This window comes from Polypterus senegalus, chromosome 6 (assembly GCF_016835505.1).
Source record: "Polypterus senegalus isolate Bchr_013 chromosome 6, ASM1683550v1, whole genome shotgun sequence".
Taxonomy (NCBI): Eukaryota; Metazoa; Chordata; class Cladistia; order Polypteriformes; family Polypteridae; genus Polypterus; species Polypterus senegalus.
The window spans coordinates 1,754,619-1,781,124 of record NC_053159.1 but is presented as its reverse complement, the minus strand read 5'-3'; the positions used below and the strand labels follow the sequence as shown (position 1 = coordinate 1,781,124).

Below are 26,506 nucleotides of genomic sequence, written 5' to 3'. Positions count from 1 at the left end.
TTCCAACCGTACCCCCATTAACATGTCTATCGAGGTGATCACCATCGATCAAAGAACTGTCACTTACCGAGTGGTTTCCATGCCCGGAGATGGCGCCTGCCTTTTCCATTCTCTTTGTTACATATTGCACGGCCATATCAGGCTCACTCTTGATATCCATTGTGTCTTATGTATTGAATGACTGGACAGGTTCAAGGTGTGGACTGATGACGTACAGGAGATAATTAGACTACACAGGAGCACTAGAAGAGTCAAATGCTTAAGCCCTTCACCTATGGATCTGCATGTGAGTTGATGGCTGCCGCTGAATTGTTCGGTTGTTGCTCTCAAGTGTACCGAAATGGCCAAATATTTTACACCTTTTGACAACCGCCAATGCCTCTTAAACATCTTAGATTCACAGGTGACGATTTCAGTAGTGGACACTTTGAAGTTTATGAATGTTTAAACTCTCAAAAGCTGGATGTGAAGTTATCGATGAAACTGGTTGTGTGCTTACAACGCTTGACAGATGGCGAATGTCACTTCAACACAAGTCCTACAAATACTGTCGTAATTGAAACAAACCATGAAACTCAAACCGATTACGACAGCAGCAATCCAAGCTGTGAGATTTGAGACAAGATTACGGTTCACATGGCCGACTGTACGATACATGCTCAAGAGTCAGCTCAGCGCACAGCTTGGTCAGATTACAACCGGAGGGCCGAACTCACAATGTGGTATACAAAGAGATCCTTAACAAATAATTATTGGCATATTTTCCCTCAGTTTTCTTCTTAATAAAAATTTTAAGGCAGTACTTCGCCGCTGCAAAGCGCGGGTATTTTGCTAGTTAAAGAATAAAATGAGGGAAAATAAGGTATTTTTGAATTCTATGGTAACAAATAGCAGTCATAAAAACTTAAAAGGTCCGTGTACTTTTTGGTATTTGAAATTTTGTTTCAGAAAATATCATTTAAAAAAGAAAAAAAGAGACACGTATTTGATTTTTAACTTAAAAGGGAAAAATGGAAAAAACACCAAAAAATTACTTTTTCCTTTTTGTTTTTTCGCACATCAGAAAAGAAAAATGCAAGAAACAAGAACGAGAAAACGCCCTTTCTTAATTTTGCTGTAACAACAATAACGTTCATAAAAGAACTGCAACATCAAGTTTGCAAAGCTTGTATTTTTACCTGAAAGATGCGACTCAGTTCTTCTGTCCTCGTCCCGGAGTGTCACTCTTTTACTGTTTGTAAAAACAACGTGATGGTCCATCCTCTGCTGATGCCAGTGTAACTTCAAGGCCGTCGATCGACGTGTTGTGAGGAGGGAGGACTGTTCGCACGTGTCATCAAAAATAGCACAGAAAATGAAGTACTTCCGGTTTCAGACAACAAAAATGCGTCTGTTTCGTTGTTTTTGAGCTATTATACTCTCATTGTTTGAATCACAAATAAATCCAGAAAAGTATGTGTAATTTTAAGCTTATGACTGCTATTTGTTACCATAGAATTAAAAATACTTTATTTTCCCTAATTTTATTCTTCAATCAAAATTTTTATTTTTGCTTCTAAAATGAAATTTCAAATACCAATAAGTACACGGACCGGTTTACTTGATGAAAAGAAAGTTCTGTTTTGCACTCTGTATTGGTCATGCACTTATTTCACAAATACCCCCAAAATGTGCCTAATGATACATTTATAACATGTAAACTGACATCAAAAAATAAGTCAGTAATTTTATGAACTGTAACGCATTATAATAAAACCCTTTATCCATAACCCTGTGCATGAAAGCTCATTTCAAGCCGTTAATGACCTTCAGTCTTCATGCGATGACTTCGTTCGCATCCCATTAGACAGTTCATCCCATTTAATAGTCATTTTTCACTTTGAAAGGCTCTACTGCGTTGTGACAATGACAAGAGCATGAAGCTTAAACAAGTGGAAGGAAGACTTCAAAGCAGCTTAACCTAAAGTTCTCGTATCCACTTAATCCAATTCAGGGTCTCAGGAGGCCGGAGCCAATCCCAGTAGTACTGGACGCAGTCCTGAGTGGGACACCGGTCCATGGCAGAGCCTACAGATGCACACGGCCACATTCTCTCTCACACCAGTGCCAGTTCAAAACTGCCAGCCCTCCTGCTTCAAAAGTAGAGAAGCACCAAAGCACATTTTGTAAAAAGCAATCATCCATGTGCCGAGGGAGGGCGCGGAGGACCCAGTGAGGGGTGGCTGTGCTTGCGGGTGTGCTAAGCAGACACGACGTGGTCCTGTGCTGGGGCTTGAGACATGCAGGGTCTGATGTGACCTGCTGCTCGACCTCTTGCTCGGTACAGTCGAGGTTAAAAGCATTGTATTTACACACTCGGTACAGAATTCACAGCAAAGCTTTTATGAATTCTAAGAAATGTAGCATTTCTAGTAGGATTGACTACTGCAATGCGGTGTTCACAGGATGTTCAAACTGTTCTTTATTCAGCCTCCTTTTAATCCAAAATGCTGCTGCAAGAATTATTAGAAGAACAAGAAAATACAAACACATAACCCCAGTTCTTAAATCCTTACACTGGCGCCCAGTTAAGTTTAGGGCAGATTTCAAAATCCTGCTTTTAACATATAAAGCATTAAATGGCCGAGGTCGGGCTTACTTGTCTGAACTTATCATGACTTACAAACCTGAGCGCACATTAAGATCTCAAGATGCCGGCCTGCTTAGGATTCCAAGAATTAATAAAGTAACAGGAGGAGGTTGAGCTTTTAGTTATAGAGCCCCTAAACTGTGGAGTGGTCTGCTTTCTACTATAAGAGATGCCCCTTCGGTCTCAGCTTTTAAGACTCACAACTTCAGTTTAGCACACCCTGACTAGAGCTGCTGATTAACTGTACAGACTCCATCTCTGTTGTCAGTCATCAGCACTTAAACATACAGTAAGGGACATGATAGTTAGAACTGGTTAATAACCCTCACCTATTCTGTTTCTCTTCTCGGTACTCAAATGGGGCACTTGGTGCCACGGGCCACCTTGCCAAGTAGTTTTGCCTGCCTAAGGTAAAGTCACCCCTGATGGAGGTTCACAGAAATCGTGGGAAAGAGGGGTCCTTTCATCGGATTTCAGGTGTGGAATGGCCAAATGGGGGAGGCAGCTTGATGGATGAGGTCTCCAGGACTCTAAACAAATCCAAATCATATTATGGGATATCATCTACTGTTAAATTCTGCTCTGTACTTCTAACATTTTTATTTTTATACTGTATTGAGGATTTCTTCTGTTCTGTGTATTATATTGTATTGACCCCCTTCCTTTTGAAACCCACTGCACGCCCAACCTACCTGGTAAGGGGTCTCTCTTTGAACTGTCTTTCCGGAGATTTCTTCCATTTTTTCCCTACAAGGGTTTTTTTTTGGGAGTTTTTTCTTGTCGCCTTAGAGACTCGAGGCTGGGGGGCTGTCAAAGCCCATTGTGGCACTTCTTGTGTGATTTTGGGCTACACAAAAATAAATTGCATTGCATTGTAGCATTTTACACTTACAGGTTCACCTCAGATAAAGGAAGACCTCGGTATACTGGACACGGATAATCGGGGTTCTTCTGTAATAATACAATATATGTTTTATATAAAAGAATAATTAAGAAGGCTGGTAATAGGAGTTTAAAGCAAATGAAGCACAGGAGCCACAGAGACACCCTGATCAATGATCTTCCCTGCAGCCTCCACACAGAAAGTGTTACTGCTTTGAAAAGAAGAAAAAAAACTTAAAAAATAAAACCACTGTAAACATTTTTTTACCTCTGAAAATATTTTAAATCCTTTGGGATTCTTTATTATATTCCAGTAGCTCCATTCAGAAGGAATTGGAAAAAACCCGAGACATACGAGGAAAGAGGGAGGCTAAGGCCGACTTGAAAAGGCCCGAGGATGTAAAAGAGCACTTCCGCACGTCGAGTCACGGATTTGGACAGACTCCAAACTAAAGCAGGGCAGTAACTGGGCAGGGTTATTTTAACTGGGTGAAGGATCTTCTTTTAATGTTGCAGCACTGAATATTTTTTCTTGTGCAGTCCCTGCTATTTCACAGCCACCCTCCACTCTGTTACAACCACGCAGTATTCCCAGGAACAGCAGAGATGAGAGAGAGTGCTCAAGGAAAACAGATGCACGCTATTCAGCAGTTCCAGACCACCAACATCTCATTTCTTCTCTCTGTGTGATCATCTTTTTTTATTTGCCAACACGTCCACATATTTTTTAAGTGAACCACGTCTTAATGTGGCAGATCCGGTGCTTCCATACCTGGAAAAAGAGGTTCACAGATGTTTCTAATCTGACAATATGGAGACCTTCTTCCCACCAGGCCTTGTAGTTGTTAAGATACAGTGTACTCAAATAGCAAAAAGGGGGTGAGGCCTCTAAAAGACCCCTACGCCAAGCTAGACCCTTCCCTATCAAAAACAGGTACTTACAGAAATCCAAAACAGAGATCCAAAAGACAGAAGTGGAAGCTACAAAGCTGAAAGACGCCTCACGCCTGGACAAACTGGTGAGGAAGGCAGGCTCTATTGTAGGATTAAAGTTGGACAGTTTAACATCTGTGGCAGAGCGACGGGCATTAAGCAAACTCCTGTCAATCATGGAGAATCCACTGCATCCACTGAACAGGATCATCTCCAGACAGAGGAGTAGCTTTAATGACAGACTTTTGTCACCGTCCTGCTCCACTGACAGACTGAGGAGATCGTTCCTCGCCCACACTATGCGACTCTTCAATTCCACCCGGGGGAGTAAACGTTAACATTACTCAAAGTTATTGTCTGCTTTTTAATTTTTTTCATTTTTCATTTATATTACTATTTAATTTAATATTGTTTCTTTGTATCAGTATACTGCTGCTGGATTATGTGAATTTCCCCTTGAGATTAATAAAGTATCTATCTATGTATGTATGAAGCAGCACATTTGTGGCCTGCTGGTCCATAAATAGTGTTGGGTTGGGGCCTACGCTGCAGAGTTAAGCCAACATCACATTACATAACTTTTTCCAGAGACTTTTCATTGTTGGCCTTCATTTTCTCGTACATAATCACAGCAATGTGGAGGCAGCTATCGTGGTGCTTTAAGTGAGACTTATAACCTCTGAGACAGATACAATTGGTTACATTTCATTTGTTATTCCAAGTGGAGCACAGCCAGGTGAAGTGACTTGTTCATGGTCACATAGTGGTGTCAGTAGTGGGATTTGGACCCACCACCTCAGTCTTAGCTGCTACACTACACTGCCTGGCTATAATAACAACAGTGTGCAGTATGCATCCCATAAACGAGGTGAGACACAAAAATAACCGGACTGGGCGTGGGGCTTTCCTGGAAAACCGTATGGAGGTCGGCCGGACGTAAATCATTGAATCATGCCCCCCTTAAACAGCCGACCTGCTAGGTGTACCCTGTAAATAGTCTAGTCAGCATTTACACAACAATCACTACACGAGTTGCTGCGATAATGTCGGATGAAAAAAAAAAAAAACTGAACAGCAAAACAACATCAAATTTCTTGCAAATTTTCTCTTTTTCCGTAAAGCTGTTTTTGAGTGACAAAAACCTTCCTGTCCTCAATCATCCTCCCTATTCACCCGATTTAGCCCCCTGTGATTTGTACTTGTTCCCAAAAATCAAAAGTGACCTGAAGGGAAGACAGTTTTCTTCAATGGATGAAGTGAAGACAGAAACGGCAAACCTGTTAGAATTAGAATTAGAATTAGAACATTAGAACAATCTAGACGAGAACAGGCCATTCAGCCCAACACAGCTCGCCAGTTCTCTCCACTTGCTTCCTCCAAGAAAACATCAAGTCGAGTTTTGAAAGTCCCTAACGTCTTACTGTCTACCACACTACTTGGTCGCTTATTCCAAGTGTCTATCGTTCTTTGTGTAAAGAAAAACTTCCTAATGTTTGTGCGAAATTTACCCTTAACAAGTTTCCAACTGTGTCCCCGTGTTCTTGATGAGCTCATTTTAAAATACAAGTCTCGATCCACTGTACTAATTCCCTTCATAATTTTAAACACTTCAATCATGTCACCTCTTAATCTTCTTTTGCTTAAACTGTAAAGGCTCAGCTCTTTTAATCTTTCCTCATAATTCAACCCCTGTAGACCTGGAATCAGCCTAGTCGCTCTTCTCTGGACCTTTTCTAGTGCTGCTATGTCCTTTTGTAGCCTGGAGACCAAAACTGCACACAGTACTCAAGATGAGGCCTCACCAGTGCATTATAAAGGTTGAGCATAACCTCCTGTGACTTGTACTCCACAGATCAAGGCTATATAACCTGACATTCTGTTAGTCTTCTTAATGGCTTCTGAACACTGTTTGGAAGTTGATAGCTTGGAGTCCACTATGACTCCTAAATCCTTCTCATAAGGTGTACTCTCGATTTTTCGACCGCCCATTGTGTATTCAAACCTAATATTTTTACTTCCTATGTGTAATTCTTTACATTTACTGACATTAAATTTCATCTGCCACAAATCTGCCCAAGCCTGTATGCCATCCAAGTCCTTCTGTAATGATATAACGGATTCCAAATTATCTGCTAATCCACCTATCTTGGTATCATCTGCAAACTTAACCAGCTTGTTACTTATATTCCTTTCTAAATCATTTATATATATTAAAAATAGCAGCGGCCCTAGCACTGACCCCTGTGGAACACCACTCTTAACATCGGCCAGTTCTGATGAGGTTCCTCGCACCATCACCCTCTGCTTCCTGTGTCTGAGCCAATTCTGCACCCATCTAAACACATCACCCTGAACTGCCACTTCTTTTAACTTGATGCCCAACCTCTCATGTGGCACCTTATCAAATGCTTTCTGAAAGTCCAGATAAATAATATCATAAGCTCCACTTTGATCGTATCCTTTTGTTGCAACCTCATAGAATTCCAACATGTTAGTAAAACACGACCTCCCTCTTCTGAACCCATGCTGACTGTTCAGAATAACTCCTGTCCTTGCCATGTGTTGCTCAATCTTATCCTTAATAATTCCTTCCATTAATTTTCCTGTGATGCTTGTTAAGCTTACTGGCCTATAGTTGCTCTGATCTGCCCTGTCACCCTTTTTATATAACAGGATGATATTTGCCATTTTCCAGTCCTTTGTAATCTCTCCAGTGCACAGTGACTTCCTAAAAATATGTGTCAAGGGTTTATATCTGTACTCACTAGCCTCCTTAAGAACACGAGGATAAATATTATCTGGGCCTGGTGATTTGTTTGATTTCATCTTATTTAATCTGAGCAGCACTTCTCCCTCTACAATTTCCAAATCCCTCAGTACCTCCTTAGTAGTTGTGTTTACCTCTGGCAGGTTATCCACTTGCTGAAGAGCCTCAAGTAAGAAGACTTCCAGCTCAGTTCCAATCAATGGAGGACACGTCTGGAGTGGCGTGGACATCGGGAGGGGGAGTGCAGAGAAGGTTTAGAAGGCTGTAATTTGGTACCAATCTGCTTATTTTTGTGTCTCACCTTGTATACATGTAACGTTTGTCCTTCAAAACATTTCCTGGCCATTTAAAATGTCGATCTTAGATTGTTCTTAAGCAATTAATTTAAAAAGAGCGTAATTTAACACTAAGCTAGGAGTCTGGAAAGTGTTAATGTGAAGTGAAATCCATCAGGAGGGAAGAAAACAACACCACGTAAAAAAAATATGCCTCAAGTCAGAACAACATGTGCGCCTACCCGAGTGAACATACAGCATACAGCTAATTACTCGCTGAATCTGCAAGCTGTAATGTTATTAAATGTTTAGACGCGACATTTAGACAAGCCAAGAAAACGTGCGTCTCAAACAGTTTGCAGTCTAGATAACAAGATGGAAATAAAAACCGTTAAGAAGTTCCATTAGTAAAACAGATGCCTTCGATTTTGAAATATATCATATTAGGGCTGTTACAAATGATGGCTACTGGCTGTGAATATTGATTTTACAGTCAAGTAAAACTTCATTATGAAAAGAAACACCTCGCTTTTTTTGACTCACCGTGTAAAAGTTTATGAGCTTAGGTACATGCAGGACATTTTTTATATTGATAAAGCACCCGCTTACATCAAAGTCTAGATGACAAAAATAACCTTCACCAATTATTATTACGTTAAGTTGACCATTGTGATGCTTCAGCTCGGGCTTGATCACTGGCTCAGGGGGGTTTTCTTTTATGTTGAAGTCTGTGTTGTTCTTCAAACACTGTTTTCATTTTATGTTAGTTAGAACAAACGAGAGGAGGCCATCAGTCCATCAGGCCTGTACATTTGGTTAATAGCTCAGCTACTCCCGTATCTCTTTCTAAAAGATTGTCAAGGTTTTCTGCTTCAACTTCTGTTCATGCCTCAGACGTTTGTTCCAGACTCCCGCATCTCTTTGAGCAATGAAACAGCTTCCTGGCTTTAGTCCTAAATGAGCTGAAGGTGTTGCCTTTTCTCAATTTATGCAGTTTTATTATTTTTGTTAATACTGAGCTGCTTACTCATTCAGTGTATACTGTAAATATTGTGCATATAAGTTTTATTGTTCCATATATCCCTGGTGTTATGTGTGTGGAACCCTAGGAGGTGGGTCCACCATGACATCACTGGTGAGGGACCACCTTCAGCTTATTTATTCTGGCTGGGAGCTGAGGTGCTTCTCCGACTCATCGAGTTTTGTGGTCTAAGGCACATTTTTGTAAGCATATGGTTTTGTTTTTCTAGTCTCTGGTCATTTTGGGAAACGTTTTTGGATTACACACTAGCCAATTTAGGCAAACCCTTACTTGAGCATTTTGTGTTTTGTCTTTCTCTGCCTTTCCTGTTTTTTGTAATAAACTGAAATTCAAGGAATTGTGATCTCTGATCGTTTGGCTGCTGATCTAAATTAGCTAATTCTCACCACAAACGACTCAATAGCTAATTGGTAAATTATGATTTTTCCAGAATCTTCTTTTCTATGCATTACTGTAATTTAGTTATACATAAACAAAGTACAGTGATCCCCCGTCTATCACGGAAGTTACGTTCCAGACCCATCAGCGAAAATCCACGATATAGAAAGACCATATAAATAAACATTTTTTTTTATAGTTTAAGCCTTAAAATACCCCTCCCACATGCTTTAAACACATGTAAACTTCTTAAAACACACTTCATAAACACATATGATATGTGGATGTGGGGCTAAGGATTTGAGTAACATCTCTTTATTAAAAAAAAAATAAATCTTGGCAGGGAGACGAGGCTTGATCTTCTCGGATGACAATGTGACATTTTAACGTCACGCAAGACAAGGCAGTGAGACAGAAGGACAGCTGCTGTACAGGCTTTTAAATGATCGACATGCAGAGCAACAAGCAGAACAGGCACAGCTGATCCGTCTGCTTCCCTTAGCGTGCGTTCAGCTCCCCCCCCTTCACAACGTGAGCGGGAGAGACACGAAGTGACAGGAGCGTAACGCCTCCAGGGGGGTTGAGCGAAGCGTCGAGACCAGATCATCTCGGAGAGACACTTTGACGACACGCAAGGCTAGACGTTACAACCCGCGAGACGGTGACTTTTGCACGTCACGCCCTACTTAAAAACAATTTAAAACAAATTCACTGACCTCTAACCTAGCAGTTGTTGGAATGCTTTTGGCAGACAAACTTTGGAAGCTCCCAGCTCTTAAAACAACGACAAGCAGCAAGCCAGCAGATGATCTGAGTGCTTCTCCTTAGTGTGCATTCAGCCCTTAACCCCCCAGAATGCTAGTGGCAGAGACGCGAGTTGGCAAAAGGACAGCTGCTGTGCAGGTTTTTAAGTGATCAACGCAAAGCGCGACAAGCAGAACACACAGCAGGCCAGCAGCAGCAGCAAGACAGCAGCTGAACCGATCGCATCTCTTTAGTGTGCATTCAGATCCCCCCTTCACAACGTGAGCAGCGTTATACGTCCCGCGAGAATGAGATTTAATCACGCCCGGGGCAGGAAATACAGGACAAATATTGCATTTACAAAAGTTTTAAAATAAAAATGAAAATAATGCATATGTAACAATTCCCATGAAAATAACAATCTCTTTAAATTGTTTATCCGGTAAACCAAACACGGGGGGGTTGGCGAGCGAAGTGAGCAGGGGGCGAAGCCCCTTAGTAATAATAATAATTAATCTGCGATGTAGCAGGGGCGCGATAGCTGAACCGCAATATAGCAGGGGATCACTTTATTGTATTACTTGATGTGCTGGGCTCTGGAATGAAGGTGGGTCCCCCAGCTGTCCACAAGACTGTCGAATCCTCTCAGACAAAGCCTGGGAACAATGGGGAATGATTTAAGCACATTTATGGTAGACAGAATGTCCAGTGGGGGCTGGCTGGTCTTTTACCGCCTTAAACTTTTGTAGATTTTTTCCCCCCTCTGGCTTAGCTGGAGTTCTATTTTATTTTTTTTGTTTTTTCTGTCCCCCTGGCAAGATCTTTAGAGATTTACATCATGATATTGTATATAAGGATGCTGCTCTTCTACTAATTCTGTATCTATGTTTTCGAAGATTGCATAGATTTATTTGTTTTTTCTTTGTTACTTATTGTTTAATACTCTTGCCTAATTTAATTTGTTTTTTCTTTTCTTGTAATTGTCAACTGATATCTTGTAAAGAAAGCATTTTGAGCTACATTGTTTGTATGAAACTACCAGTAATCGGCAAGTGGATAGACATAACTTTAGGAGACACTGAAGACAGGAATATTGGCTTTCACATTAAGAAACACGGAGTAATAAACTAAGAAAAGGGAATCTGAGGAATTGTCCTGTGCACCGAGAGGAATGGCAGACATATCTGTTGTCCATCTGGTGTGTCGTCAGTAGAAATTAAGAGGGAATGAGTTCAGACCTTTTCATGTTGTTCTGTAATCAAAACAGACAATCCTCATCTGAGTGTGGCTAGAGATTAAACTTGTGTTTAGTGCAGCAGCTCACATTTTTAATTAGGAAAAGAACAGAGAAGGAAGAATTTGCCCTCGCTGCTTAGTAAAGTGTAGGCTTGTTACCTTAAGAGCCAAATGTGTCAATTTTACACATGTAAACGCGTTACGCAAATTAACCTTGTACTATATCTTCTTCATAAACACCTTATGAGCATTTTATTCGAACTGTGGCTTGTAATTATGAGAAGTGTTTTATGGATAAATATTTTGTGAACATATATTGTTAGTTTTAAAAATGTATGTTTTAAGGGAATTTATTTTAGTATGTTTTATTACAATGGAACAATGAGTCTACAGAATTTCATTTTAATACAAAATGAACAGTTAACACCTCATTATGTAGGAGCTTAGTGGAAAAAAGAAAAAAAAAATCAGAACAGGCCAATGCTAGTAACATGAAATTGGTGACCGGTGTTGGCCCTAAATAAAATTTAATAGGAGCATTGCTAATGAATTATATTTACCCACTCCCTGGAAGAACATTTTTGGATAAAGGCCTCAGTCCCATAATAGACCAGTGCAGGCCAGAAAGCCTGCCATTTGAGTTTAGGGCTAGACTATCTGCGGTGAGACCTACGTCCGAGTCCCAGACCTGGTGAAGTCCTCCTTCTTATGATTAACATGATTATCATTTTTTTGCTGGTTTTTCTTCATGTTTAGCCTTGATTTTTTTATAATCAATATGGATTATGATCGTAATGAATCCAAATTTGCCATCAGTATATGTACTTGAACTAGTTGTGTAAGCCCATGCTATAAAAAGCCTGGGGTCTGAAATGAACAGATGTCAGGTAATTGAAAGGAACTCCTCTGGGCATCTTTCTCCTAGGAGGATTTGTTTTGCAGACGTGCTGGCCTTACTTGTGTTATTAGTGAGTTTCTGTTTCCTCGGAGGCGGTGCACTTACCCTGACTTGACATCTCACTTCTGGGCCAGACAGACAGACACACACACTTCCACGCATAGACGTTTATATAAAAAATGGGGTGCTAAAATTATTTTGCACAGTTTTTCCAGAATGATTTTGTTTAACTAATGGACACTTTATTTAGGTTGCGACTCTCGGTCATCAAGTGCCGTGTTCATGAAGGTCATGCTCAAAACGTTAGTTGCATGGCGGGTTAAAAGATCACCTCCGATGTCCTGTCTCTATCTGAGATTATGGATATCCAAAACAAAACCAAACTCTTATTCTTTGCTTTCCTGGTTAAAAATATTTAGGGACATGCCTAGGACTTTGAGTTTTGTTTTTGAGTATTGACCTTTGGTGTTTCTCCGTGAGAACTTTCGATTTCCATCATAGCTTTGTATCTCGACTGCGTCTCTTCTCTTGATCCTTTGGTCTTATGCTGCTGTTTTCCACCTCTTAGCAGTACGCTGGTCTAACTTTTGTTCACTGTGAGGCCTTATTACCCTCTTTGCTCTCGTCCGATTTCACCATTGCGAATGCAGCACTTTCATTCAGTTATATTTAATTTAATTTAATTCAAATTGGAAAAACTTTAATTATTGCTTAAATATGCAACAAAAAGGGTCAATAATGTTAAAATCTCACCTTTTTCACTGAGCCTCTTTCCAATTCGGAATTGGATTGGTTTATCTCTTAGAACTCCCGCCAAATATTCCACATTCCATTTAAGTGCCGGCCAATCAGATGCCATGCTAGAGAAAACAGCAGGCTGTTTCAGGGACTCCACAATCTGCCGTGCCTCTTGAGGAGCGTAGGGTTTGGAATTCATATCTGCAGGACAGACAGAAAGTTTAGTTAGTGTTGTCAAATGCCAACATTTAATTTCCTAACAAGTCTTAAGCTTAATTCCCCTAAACGCAATGGTTACCCTCTCAGGGGATATGGTAGGAATTTTGCCAAGAAATTGCAAAGGTTTTCATTACACAAAATAACCGGCCATGTAGTGTGCTGGACAGCAGGAATTTGGGGGCTTTCAAAACTCGACTTGGAGACATTAGCTGGAGAGGACTGGCGAGCTTTGCTGGGCTGAATGGCCTGTTCTCTCCCAAGTTTTTCTAATGTTCTCAGTTTGATGGCGAGACCGGCCTGAAGAATGACTTCCAACAGCATTAAGACAAACAAAACCAGCAATGTCACTTGCACTCATTATCCAGTGGTGTTTCTAGGGTGTAATTCTGGGGTGGGCATTTGGAGATGTAGGGTGGTAAACTAAATGATAAATTAAACTGTGATGTCCCCATCAGTAACATAAGCTCAAGCTTAAAAGCCATCGTCCCTTTCATAATGTTAATTTTGAAAGAAAACCCCCACGCATTTGAGCAAAACCGAAGACCCCCAAATATTTGAGCAAAATGGTAGCAAGGTCAATGGCGGGTTGTTTTAAAATGCCAAGACATAAAGACAGTAGAACATTTAAAACAGTACAGCAGCGACAGACACAAACGGTACAAAGCGTCAAGGACAAGAACATCTCATCTGTGAGTGGGACGCATTAATCAAGAAGCACTTATCTGTGGCAATAACCAGTTGTAATTTAGCTAAAATAATAATTGATTAAATGTAATTTCCACTCCCACTTCTTCCATAATTCAAGGTTAGACTGAGAATGTCGTCTCCGTCTTCAGCCACTCTTTAATCTCTCAAGATGTCCTCATTTTCTTCACAAACAAATCCGAGTCTTTGACAACATCTGTACTCGCGCAGGCCGCCTGTGGAGCTTTGCGTGAAATAATTAAAGTGTAATATTCAGATCAGCTTTCACCACAAATAGCTTCATCAATAATATTATGGGACACTTCATCCTTTGACACTTTCTCTAAAACTAATTTTATAATTCATCATCAGGCCGAAAAGTTAATGTCCATCTGACTGCAGCCGGCATACACAACTTATTCAAATAATTCCTACTGATGTGCGTTTGACGGCTCCCCAGGGTTATAAGCAATGCAGGCAAAAATCCATTGGAATCGAACGGTGCGGGTGAAAGGCTGCTGAATGACTTTGCTGTTCGGAGATTTGTGGTGATGCTTGCTTATGTCACTTACTTTGCCTTTCGTTTTTACACATTGTGCCATCGGCGACTGTGGCAGTGCTTAGTTTAAACATCACTGCTGTAAAGCATATTAATGTATGAAAATGTGCTACACGCATAAATGTGGCGTTAAACTGTTGTGTTAAAAGGAACACCCGCTAAACGTGCAGGCTGCTCGACTACACTGGGTTATCAGCAGAAGACGAGTGTACAATGAGGGACACATGCGGGTTCAAAGGTTAGGGCTCAACCTGTTACTCCTTGTCTTTTTTTTTTTTTTCTTATTACCCAATAAGCATAAGCCATGACAGTTTATTTTATTTTACTTCACTTTGACATTACTACAGTATCTGTCACTTTGACTTTGTGCCACCCGTCACTTTGATAGTAGTATTATTTGCACAATTCTCACTGTACTGGCATTAGTGTATGCACCATCTAGTGAACTGTGATTTGTGTAGTAAGTATACTTAAATGTTTGTATTTAACTTGACTACTGCTACTTCAGTTTCCCTCAGGATCAAAAAAAGTATATCTATCTAGAGAATCAACGTAAAAAATACAAACAAAAAAATAACAGGCCACTGCTGTTAACAATGCAATAGCCTGCAGCGGTCTGGAGGCCATAAATCTACATACAGTCCTCATATACACAGGCAGACGGCAGACAATCCAGAGCCCAACCAAGAAACGATTGATCTTTTGGTCACCGGCCCCTTTTTAAACATCGCGCTGACCTCCTTTGACCTCCAATAGCCCCCGCACCCTCAGCACAAGACCAATCAGAGCCACTGCAGGGACTGCTGGGAGTTGCAGTTTCTGCTACAAGCTGTTCAGTAAAATGCATCTTTATCGCACGCTCTCTCTTTGGCTTGACTGCACTTTGGCCAAAACAAAAAGCCCCAGACTTCTGTTTTAATATCCCTTGGCCTGGTGTGGGCGGGGCTTGGGAGGATTATGGGGCGTGGTCAGGCCTCCTCTGACTGCAGTGGGAAACACAATGAGGGTAGGGACAGCGCCCCCTGTCTTACCTTATCAGAGCCATGAAGGTGCCCCCCCATGTGCATGTGTGTCACAGGAGATATTAAACAGTCATTACAGTAACAGAGGTCTGGAGCTGCAGCCATTCTGAACAAACTCTCTGGGAATTTCAATTTATGCTGACTTGCCATTTTATTAGGTACTAGCAAAACACCTGCGCTGCGCAGTGGCGAAGTACGGTCTTAAAATTTTTATTAAGAAGAAAATTAAACCTTTTTAAACTGAGGGAAAATATGCCAATAATTATTTGTTAAGGATCTCTTTGTATACCACATTGTGAGTTCAGCCCTCCGGTTGTAACATGACCAAGCTGTGCGCTGAGCTTACTCTTGAGCATGTAACGTACAGTCGGCCATGTGAACAGTAATCTTGTCTCAAATCTCACATCTTGGATTGCTGCTGACATAATCGGTTTGAGTTTCATGGTTTGTTTCAATTACGACAGTATTTGTAGGACTTGTGTTGAAGTGACATTCGCCATCTGTCAAGCGTTGTAAGCACACAACCAGTTTCATCGATAACTTCACATCCAGCTTTTGAGAGTTTAAACATTCATAAACTTCAAAGTGTCCACTACTGAAATCGTCACCTGTGAATCTAAGATGTTTAAGAGGCATTGGCGGTTGTCAAAAGGTGTAAAATATTTGGCCATTTCGGTACACTTGAGAGCAACAACCGAACAATTCAGCGGCAGCCATCAACTCACATGCAGATCCATAGGTGAAGGGCTTAAGCATTTGACTCTTCTAGTGATCCTGTGTAGTCTAATTATCTCCTGTACGTCATCAGTCCACACCTTGAACCTGTCCAGTCATTCAATACATAAGACACAATGGATATCAAGAGTGAGCCTGATATGGCCGTGCAATATGTAACACAGAGAATGGAAAAGGCAGGCGCCATCTCCGGGCATGGAAACCACTCGGTAAGTGACAGTTCTTTGATCGATGGTGATCACCTCAATAGACCTGTTAATGGGGGTACGGTTGGAACGATAAAGGAAATGGGTATCTGAACAATGTAAAGTAAGTCTAAAATACCTACACAATAACTATAATCGTAATAAATGAACAATAAAACAGGCAAAAATGTGGGAGGAGTTGGGATGGGGGACCCAACGCCGCCTCACACGGTGACCGAGCTGCAGGCTATGGACGTATATATGTACGCAAGTAGGATTCAGTTAGTGTTGGGAACCCGCGTACCAAATTTCTTGAAGATGGGCCCATAAGTAACAAAGATCATTGAAAAGTTCAATATGGCCGCCGACAGTGGCATCATACCACTGAAATAAGTACCAAATATCAGCCATCTACCTACACGGGAAGTTGGAGAATTAGTGACGTTGGAAAGTTCAATATGGCGGCTGACAGTGGCGTCATACTACCGAAATAAGTATGAACATCGGTTTTGGTTAGCGGAGGGAAACCGCCTACCAAATTTAGTGAAGATGGGGCCATAAATAAGAAAGTTCAGCATGGCGGATGTTGTCGACCGTTGTGCTGAATTTTGGCAGCTCATTCCTTACAGCTTACTTACAAAAGTTAAGCAGGTTTCATTTCAAAATTCTACACGTAACGGTCACAACGGTCAACAAAGTCCGCCATGTTGAACTTTCTTATTTATGGCCCCATCTTCACGAAATTTGGTAGGCGGCTTCCCTGCGCTAACCGAAACCGATGTACGTACTTATTTCGGTGGTATGACGCCACTGTCGGTCGCCATATTGAAATTTTCAACGGTCTTTGTTACTTATGGGCCCATTTTCAAGAAATTTGGTACGTGGGTTCCCAGCGCTAACTGAATCCTACTTACGTACTTGTATACGTCCATAGCCTGCAGCTCGGTCACCGTGTGAGGCGGCGTTGGGTCCCCCATTCCAACGCCTCCCACGCTGTTGGCTGCCTGCCTATATAAGGCCGTCCGTCGCTCCGATCTCTACATTCCCTTCCTTGCTTCGCTACGGGATTCCCGTCTCCCTGCTGATAACTGCAGCCTTTTTATTTAATCCACGGCTTCTCCGCTGGTTTTTATTGTTCGTTTATTACGATTATAGTTATTGTGTATTTATTTTAGACTTGCTTTACATTGTTCAGGTACCCATTTCCTTTATCATTCCAACCGTACCCCTATTAACATGTCTATCGAGGTGATCACCATCGATCAAAGAACTGTCACTTACTGAGTGGTTTCCATGCCCGGAGATGCCGCCTGCCTTTTCCATTCTCTGTGTTACGTATTGCACGGCCATATCAGGCTCACTCTTGATATCCATTGTGTCTTATGTATTGAATGACTGGACAGGTTCAAGGTGTGGACTGATGACGTACAGGAGATAATTAGACTACACAGGATCACTAGAAGAGTCAAATGCTTAAGCCCTTCACCTATGGATCTGCATGTGAGTTGATGGCTGCCGCTGAATTGTTCGGTTGTCGCTTTCAAGTGTACTGAAATGGCCAAATATTTTACACCTTTCAACAACCGCCAATGCCTCTTAAACATCTTAGACTGACAGGTGACAATTTGAGTAGTGGACACTTTGATGTTTAAACTCTCAAAAGCTGGATGTGATTTTATCGATGAAACCGGTTGTGTGCTTACAACACTTGACAGATGCTGAATGTCACTTCAACACAAGTCCTACAAATACTGTCGTCATTGAAACAAACCATGAAACTCAAACCGATTACGACAGCAGCAATCCAAGCTGTGAGATTTGAAACAAGATTACTGTTCACATGGCCGACTGTACGTTACACGCTCAAGAGTCAGCTCAGCGCACAGATTGGTCAGATTACAACCGGAGGGCCGAACTCACAATGTGGCATACAAAGAGATCCTTCACAGATAGTTATTGGTATATTTTCCCTCAGTTTAAAAAGGTTTAATTTTCTTCTTAATAAAAATTTTAAGGCAGTACTGCCATGTAAGGGGTATTTTGCTAGTACACATATAAAATTTGGCCCTAGATATTTTTGTTGACCCAATCAAGGGTTGTGACCCCTGTAACCACACCCGCTGACCACAATGGCATCCCTCCTAACAAGACATAAAACAGCAACACCCGCGATATGCAAAATGGATGCAGTAATGGTTCAAAATAAAAGTTACAAAATCTAAACTATGGGCTGTGGCAAAGATCAGAGAAGAAATATGGATTGCTTGACCTTAAACGCCTGAAAGAGAATGTGAACAACAAAACTTCAAAACCAAGGAAGGTGAGCAAGGCGAGGTATCCCTGAAAAAGCTATAAGCACCCGAGATCAGAAGAACCAAAGCCCACGTAAGCCTGGTGCACAGACTCTGAGCAGGGGGCACCTTTAAACTCGGAATTAAATGATGCCATCTGCTAGGGTGACCCACTTTTATCATACAAGGCAAAACTCTGAATATGACGAAGAGGAGCTTGGCTACTTGAAGAAGATTACCGTTCTTGATCCTTCCCATTCACCTTCTAAGCTCTCCAGGCCGAGGATCACCCTCTGTGTTTTAGCACCACAACAATGAAGACACAGCACAGTAAATAAACCAACCCCGGCCATTACGCAGCTCTGTTGGCTGTCTTCGGCCCAGCAACTCTTCCTGCTGGCGCACTTCACTTCCCGCTTTGTAGTCTGATGGCACTCCGTGAAGCGGCTTGTGCGGCACTTTCTCAGATGAAATCTGCGGCTGGTGCATATTTGTTCAGAGAATCTGTAAACCTCACAGCACGCCGCGTCAATACTTCAGATCAGAAACTACTAGGAATGGATTCTGCCTTTTCGGCATCTCAATGAGCTGGCTAATCTATTAGAAGAATTAAAAAGTGTACGGTTGGATGACTAGGGAACGAAAAACCCAGAATTCAATATGTGCTCAGTAAATAATAATTAAAAAGCGTAGGAACGTAGTTATGAAAGACAAGACAGTAATAAACTTGACCTCGAAAGCAATGTCTTTTGAAACAAGTGCTCTTTCTTCTGCATCGATTGCAGAAGGCCCCAGTGAGCATTGCGTGTTCACGTTCAAGTTTATTGTCATGTGTGCTCAGCACAATGAAATTTTTACTTTCATGTCCCCTCAGAATAGTGACAGTGATACAACGCCAATAAAAAGACACGAGCACAAAAAAAAAAAAAAAAAAAAAAAAGATATTCTTTTTTGAAGTCTGAATCGCAATCTGATTATTAGGTGGATACCTACCAGGTCACACTTGTGGTTGGTCAGTCAGTCGGCAAACATCTGCCAAGTCCTCTCAGTTGTAAAAAGCAGCTCATAGATATGTGATAAGGTGTCTGGCAAACAATTCAAAGAGAACTCGACACGCGCTTCACCATTATCAGGGCTCGTCAGGTGTACGCACTTTTGAATCTCCTTACAGGGATCACATCTCAGACGTCAGCGGCCGAGCCCCGTGGCGGCTGGTCTGCTTATTTGGCAGGGTGAAGTTCATACTTTTACAATCTTTTTTTTAAAGTCTGAATCGCAACCTGATTATTAGGTGGTTACCTACCAGGTCACACTCGTTACCTTGTGTGTGTATACAGTGTATATATTCATCCATCCATTATCCAACCCGTGTCACGGGGGTCTGCTGGAGCCAATCCCAGCCAACACAGGGTGCAAGGCAGGAAACAAACCCCGGGCAGGGCGCGCGCACACACACACCCCAAGCACACACTAGTGACAATTTAGAATCGCCAATGCACCAAACCTACATGTCTTTGGATTGGATTGTGGGAGGAAACCCACGCAGACAGGGGGAGAACATGCAAACTCCACGCAGGCAGCACTACTACCCACTGCGCCACCGTGCCGCCCAGTGTATATATATTATATATAAATATACCCAAGAGACCTTGCACTAAAAACCAGAACGCGATTAAAAACGTCAGAGACAAAAACCAGGCAGAAATGTGTTAAGCAGGTAAATTCAAAAAGTGTATTTCAAATGTTACCCATCAAATTCAGATACCCCAAAACTCTTGGGTGCCGAACTTTAACCTCTGATGACATCACAAACAAATGTGCCCCAGGGATTGGTTTCTATGGCAATGGCTAATACAGCAGCAGTGTCTATCACAAAAAACAAAATGGCACCACAGGACTTTGTCACAAAGCTGTATAAACCTAAATGAATCTTAAATTCAGAGTCTCTGAATGTTGAAACCTCATATTCAGTATATGGCCAGCCAGAACTGACTCTAGGAAACACGTCATAAATGTCTAAAAATGAGACACGCTAACAATCTGTATTACATCAAAAAGACAAACTGAGTTTAATTCAGTCCTGCCTGTTACTTGGTGACCACCCGGAGCACTCGACTTACATCCTGGGCTGTGAAGTGTCACGTCAGGTTGTGTCCTGCTCAGCTCACTATCACTCACCATTTGTTCCTCCCCATTTTTGATTCATTTCTCATACTGTATTTTAGTAATCAGGAGCGATTGTGCCTGTTTTTGGTGTGTGAACTGCACATTCTCTCTGCTCCTACTTTTGTGAAGGGCTGTGATTTCAAGAGTCACATTTGTTTGAAGGCTGCAGTCTTCACCTTCTTATTCTAAGCAACGAGCACGAGTCAGAATCATGTCACGCCTGACGATGCTTCATGAGCAGAGAAGTAAGAAAATTAAAAAAACATAAAGGAGCACATACAGTACAGACGTACATACAGCACCCACAATATTTAAGTCATGTTCAGATATATTGAGATAGGTATTTATTTTTCGTATGAGTATTTGAATACTGATTTTGCCTAATTTGACTTTGCTTGTTCTACACTCAAAGTCGAAATTGAAATTTCAAACTGATGAAGCCTTACTCTCTCGCCATCCGGTTTGCAAAGCTCTGCCTTAGACAGGCCAGAATAGGCTGTGACTCAGCAGCCCTTCATGATTGATTACAAAAGGGTGACGATCATAAATAAGAGCCTAGCGAGCAGAACACCTGGTCATCTCTAGCAGACTGAACACGGTTAGAAGCGTTTGCCAAAAAAGCAGCCAACTGCCTACAGATGGGATGCTTAATGAATTGATCAAAGCGAATAAAGAAAAAGGATGATAAATGAAGACAGACATCGTCAGTGAATTGAGAATCATGACGAACATCCAAAATCAGATGACAGACACCCTCATGCCAACCTCTGCTCTTTGTTATGCTGCTACGTCGTGACAAATGTGTTCTGACGTTTCGAGGTCAGAGAGATGGACTCGCTCATCATAGTGCTGGAAGAGTATTGAGGGTACTGCAAATCTACCAATCAGTATTCTGTAAAATAAATATGAAGACCAAAATAAAACAAAGTCACCTTCCTGCTTCTTGTACAGGAGCTTTTAAAAATTTGGAATAATCCCAGTGTTTGTGTTCCTATCTCCTTAAGAACTGGGACAACTGGCCACGACACAAACACCAGAAAGTTGGCGTATTGGAGTATTTAGGTATTTTTTACTTAAAAATTGCATTTCTGAATAAGTACGTAGTAAACATTCTTACATGTCCCCTTAAAACATTAGAACAATCTGGACAAGATCAGGCCATTCAGCCCAGCAAAGCTCGCCAGTCCTCTCCACTTATTTCTTCCAAAAAAAACATCAAGTCGAGTTTTGAAAGTCCCTAACGTCTTACTGCCCACCACACGACTTGGTCGCTTATTCCAAGTGTCTATCATTCTTTGTGTAAAGAAAAATTTCCTTTAGTTTGTGTGAAATATAAGTGCGTCCCCGTGTTCTCGATGAACTCATTTTAAAGTCACCGTCTTGATCCACTGCACTAATTCCCTTCATCATTTTAAACACTTCAGTCAGGTCTCCTGTTCATCTTCTTTTTCTTAAACTGTAAAGGCTCAGCTCTTTTCATCTTTTCCTCATCACTCATCCCCTGTAGCCCTGAATCAGCCTAGTCGCTCTTCTCTGGACCTTCTCTAGCGCTGCTGTGTCTTTATGGAGACCAAAACTGCACTCAGTACTCCAGGTGAGGCCTCACCAGTGTGTTACCTCCTGTGACTTGTACTCCACACATCAAGGCGCTATATAACCTGACAGTCTGTGAGCCTTCTTAATGGCTTCTCAACACTGACTGGACGTCGATAGCTTAGAGTCCACTGTGACTCCTAAAACCTTCTCACGAGGTGGACTCTCGATTTTCAGACCACCATTGTGTATTCAAACCTCACATTTTGACTTCCTATGTGTAATTCTTTACATTTACTGACATTATATTTCATCTGCCACAAATCTGCCCGAGCCTGTCCAAGTTTATGTAAAGGACATCCTATGTCAGATCCGTAAGATTCAAACAAATCTGGAAGCTTTTGCAGTTTTCCTCTGCTGAATGAACTAGAGAACTTTCTCACTTCTTTTAACTCAAGTGTCGAAAATCTGGTAAGTGCCACATATGATGGATGATAAGAAGTTACCTAGTGGACATTTTCAACTAAGCCAGCCAGACTAGGGCAGGGACAAAGAGCAACATTCTCTCCTGAGCAGTTAAAAGTGTCTGAACCCAGAGGAGAAGAAGACATCTCACTTCCATACTAGCACCTGGCCCTGGTTTAATGTAATAATTCTGGTTACAAATGCATTTTGACAAATTTCATGTTACAGTTTTAAAAATAATGAAAGTGCTGACAAGTCTGTCAACGTAAGTAAGAGAGCAGCCTTCACCAAATGAAACGCCGCAGGATCCTGGACCCATGTCAGCTCAGCCTGTAATTAAACAGAATTTACCTGCACACACCAACAGGTCACGTTATTGGGCTCACATACGCAATATCAAGTTAGTCCACCATGTGATGTTGCCTGTAGTCAAAACACTGACACCAGTGTGGCACAGGGCCTGTGTGCCATAGCTGTACCCTGTGAGTGGAGGGTGGGATAGCATTTCAGTTGGGATAGTTCTGTTTAATGAAAGGACAGGGGAGACGAAAAACATGGACTATTAGCTCCCGATACAATAGGTGGCAGTTTCCCTGGGCGACGATACCTGCATGGATACCCACAGGGCAGAATGAGAATTGCAGTCCCATTAGACATCCCTATGGGTTCCATGGGTGCCACCAGGGGTAGCTGCAGGGACAGATCGTCCCTACTTTAAGGAACTTCCTCCTGACCTGGAACTGCTTCCGACCTGTGGTGTGGTAACACTGGAAGTACTCCCAGATCTGGCATACAAGAAGCTGCTCAACCTCATCCAGAGGAGTCAGAGTCGGGAGAGGAGCTGGACAACACTCGGGAAAGAAAGAAAGAAAAGAAATTGTGATTGTGCCACTTGGGAGAAGCCTTTTGTAAGGTACTTGAATAAATAAACCTTGTGTTTAAACCTGGGACTTCTGTTGGAGGGTTTTGTGGCTCAGTGGCGCCCCCTACAATTCACACATTGGACATTTTTAAGGTATTTATTTTTATGTTCTCTGGTGTTTCATTGATCATGATGTTGTGGATACCGTCTCAAACCAATCTCATGTAAGAGTGTTCAAGACGTTGACTTTAGAGGATTGTTGTTGAAACTTTTCAAAAAAGGTCTTGATTTTTGAGGTAAATAATTCAATTGTTACGATTTAAGTTCATTTTGAATGATATACTTCTTTAAGTGTGTGCCCGCTTGACCTTCTCTCTTAAGAAGTCGTGCCTTATACAAATCTCATTGGAGACATCTGGCTTGGACGCGCTGAGGGATGAACGTGTGCAGCAGAACAATTCCTCACACATTTTCCATTTCATTCTCTAGATTGGAGGAACACCAGAGGAAGAGGAAGACTGGCGTCACTACCATCCTGCCTCCAGGTCTGCCTCATCCAGTCAGAAAGAATAAAAAGCGATACTCTAGCGATTGGCTATCTTATTAACCACCAGGCGACTGTATTCCTTTATTGAAACGGGTGCCGACTATTGAGCCCTGGAAGCTCTAAGCACCCTGCAGGTTTGAGTTTTGTCCATTTTGGACTCCAGTAGTTGTCTGTTGAACAGGGTCTCCTGGAAGTCCAACCTTTTAATGGCCATCTGTCCTTCCATTTTATGCTGGATTGATATAAAAAGGCAGTATTACACAGATTAGTGTTTTGTTTTTTTCCCCACAAAAGGTAAACCGCTGTCAATGACAATAATAATGAGAACAGAATTAATATGACTGACTGAACTGAGATGAATCGATCTAATTTGCCAAGAATCAAGAAATTAACTATAACTAACAAATAATGCACCTCTCAGAGTTTATGAAACACAACACAATGGTCACGGATGAAAACAACAAGATAATAAAGTGAGGAGAGAAGAGTTGAAATGCCAATACAGAAAAGTGGCCACATTTCATTTAGTACAACTGCTATAATATTGTTACAATATTTATGTATATGATCTCTCCATGAAGCGACCGGCAGATCAATGTACAAGTTAATTAATGTCAAACTCAAAGGTTTTAGTGTTTACAGCAGGGATGGGCAAACGCATCGGAGCAAACCTGTGCAGTTCCCAGGCATTTATAGCCCCAGATGGCACAGACCTTGTACTTTCGAAGGGGTCTAGAATGTCATCACATGGATTGCATTGACTCATTAATGTCTAAGATGCAGTGACAAGTGACAAACTGCTCTCTTTTGGAGACAAGCTCCTCCACTGCACACTTAAAATTTAATTCCACCTCCAAATACGTGACTTTACCAGATACTATTCACCAGCAGACCTAAATGGGTGAGAAGGAACAGAAGAACAGAATAATTCAGTACTGTCATATATACATATATATATACTGCTCAAAAGAATTAAAGGAACACTTTTTAATCAGAGTATAGCATAAAGTCAATGAAACTTATGGGATGTTAATCTGGTCAGTTAAGTAGCAGAGGGGGTTGTTAATCAGTTTCAGCTGCTGTGGTGTTAATGAAATTAACAACAGATGCACTAGAGGGGCAACAATGAGAGGACCCCCAAAACAGGAATGAATGGTTTAACAGGTGGAGGCCACTGACATTTTTCCCTCCTCATCTTTTCTGACTGTTTCTTCACTAGTTTTGCATTTGGCTACAGTCAGTGTCACTACTGGTAGCATGAGGCGATACCTGGACCCTACAGAGCTGGCACAGGTAGTCCAACTTCTCCAGGATGGCACATCAATACGTGTCATTGCCAGAAGTTTTGCTGTGTCTCCCAGCACTGTCTCAAGGGCATGGAGGAGATTCCAGGAGACAAGCAGTTAGTCTAGGAGAGCTGGACAGGACCATAGAAGGTCCTTAACCCATCAGCAGGACTGGTATCTGCTCCTTTGGACAGGGACAAACAGGATGAGCATTTCCAGAGCTATACAAAATGAACTCCAGCAGGCCACTGGTGTGAATGTCTCTGACCAAACAATCAGAAACAGACTTCTTGAGGGTGGTCTGAGAGCCCAACATCCTCTAGTGGGCCCTGTGCTCACAACCCAGCGCAGTGGAGCTCAATCAGCATTTACCATAGAATACCAGAATTGTCAGGTCCACCAATGGCACCCTGTGTTTTTCACAGATGAGAGCAGGTTCACCCTGAGCACATGTGACAGACGTTGAAGGGTCTGCAGAAGCCATGGAGAACATTATGGTGTCTGTAACATCATTCGGCATGACCAGTTTGGTGGTGGGTCAGTGATGGTCTGGGGAGGCATATCCATGGAGGGACGCACAGACATCTACTGTGTAGGAAATGGTGCTCTGACTGCCATAAGTATCAGGATGAAATCCTTGACCCATTGTCAGACCCTACGCTGGTGCAGTAGGTCCTGGTTTCCTCCTAATGCACGAAAATGCCCGGCCTCATGTGGCAAGAGTATGCAGGCAGTACCTGGAGGATGAAGGAATTGAAACAATTGAATGGCCTTCACGATCCCCTGACTTAAACCCAATAGAACATCTGTGGGACATTATGTTTCGGTCCATTAGGCGCCGCCAGGTTGCTCCTCAGACTGTACAACAGCTCAGGGATGCCCTCATACAGATCTGGGAGGAAATGCCACAAGACACCATCCGTCGTCTCATTAGGAGCATGCCCTGACGTTGTCAAGCATGCATACAAGCTCGTGGGGGCAACACAAGATACTAAAAAGCATTTTGAGTAGCAGAAATTAGGTTTTTGAAAAAATGGACTAGCCTGCCACATCTTCATTTCACTCTGATTTTAGGGTGTCTACACAATTGAGTCCTCTGTAGGCAGAAAACTTTTATTTCCATTAAAAGACTTGGCATCCTTTTGTTCCTAAGACATTGCCCTGTCGTTATTTGTATAGATATCCAACTTCATATTGAGATCTGATGTATCTAATGTGTTTCTTTAAAGTGTTCCTTTAATTTTTGTGAGCAGTGTATATATATATATATATATATATATATATATATATATATATATATACATACACATATAAACAGGGGTGGACAAAAATAAGTTTACAGTTGTTCACATGGAAAAAGACATGCAGGTTATGATTATTTCAATAGCTTTATTAACTTTATTAACTCAAACCCCAAAAGTGATCTAATT

General features: G+C 41.7%; 1 protein-coding gene across 4 annotated transcripts in view; it reads right to left on the bottom strand.

Annotated features, from left to right (window-relative positions):
• Nucleotides 1-26,506, bottom strand: part of hspbap1 (hspb associated protein 1) — a 103,176-nt gene that overhangs the window by 69,770 nt on the left and 6,900 nt on the right. For all 4 annotated transcript variants that reach the window (XM_039755231.1, XM_039755230.1, XM_039755232.1 and 1 more), the window contains exon 2: nucleotides 12,538-12,723. In XM_039755231.1, the coding sequence (XP_039611165.1) occupies nucleotides 12,538-12,721 (184 nt within the window). In that variant the 5' untranslated portion in view covers nucleotides 12,722-12,723. The remainder of the gene's footprint in view (nucleotides 1-12,537; nucleotides 12,724-26,506) is intronic.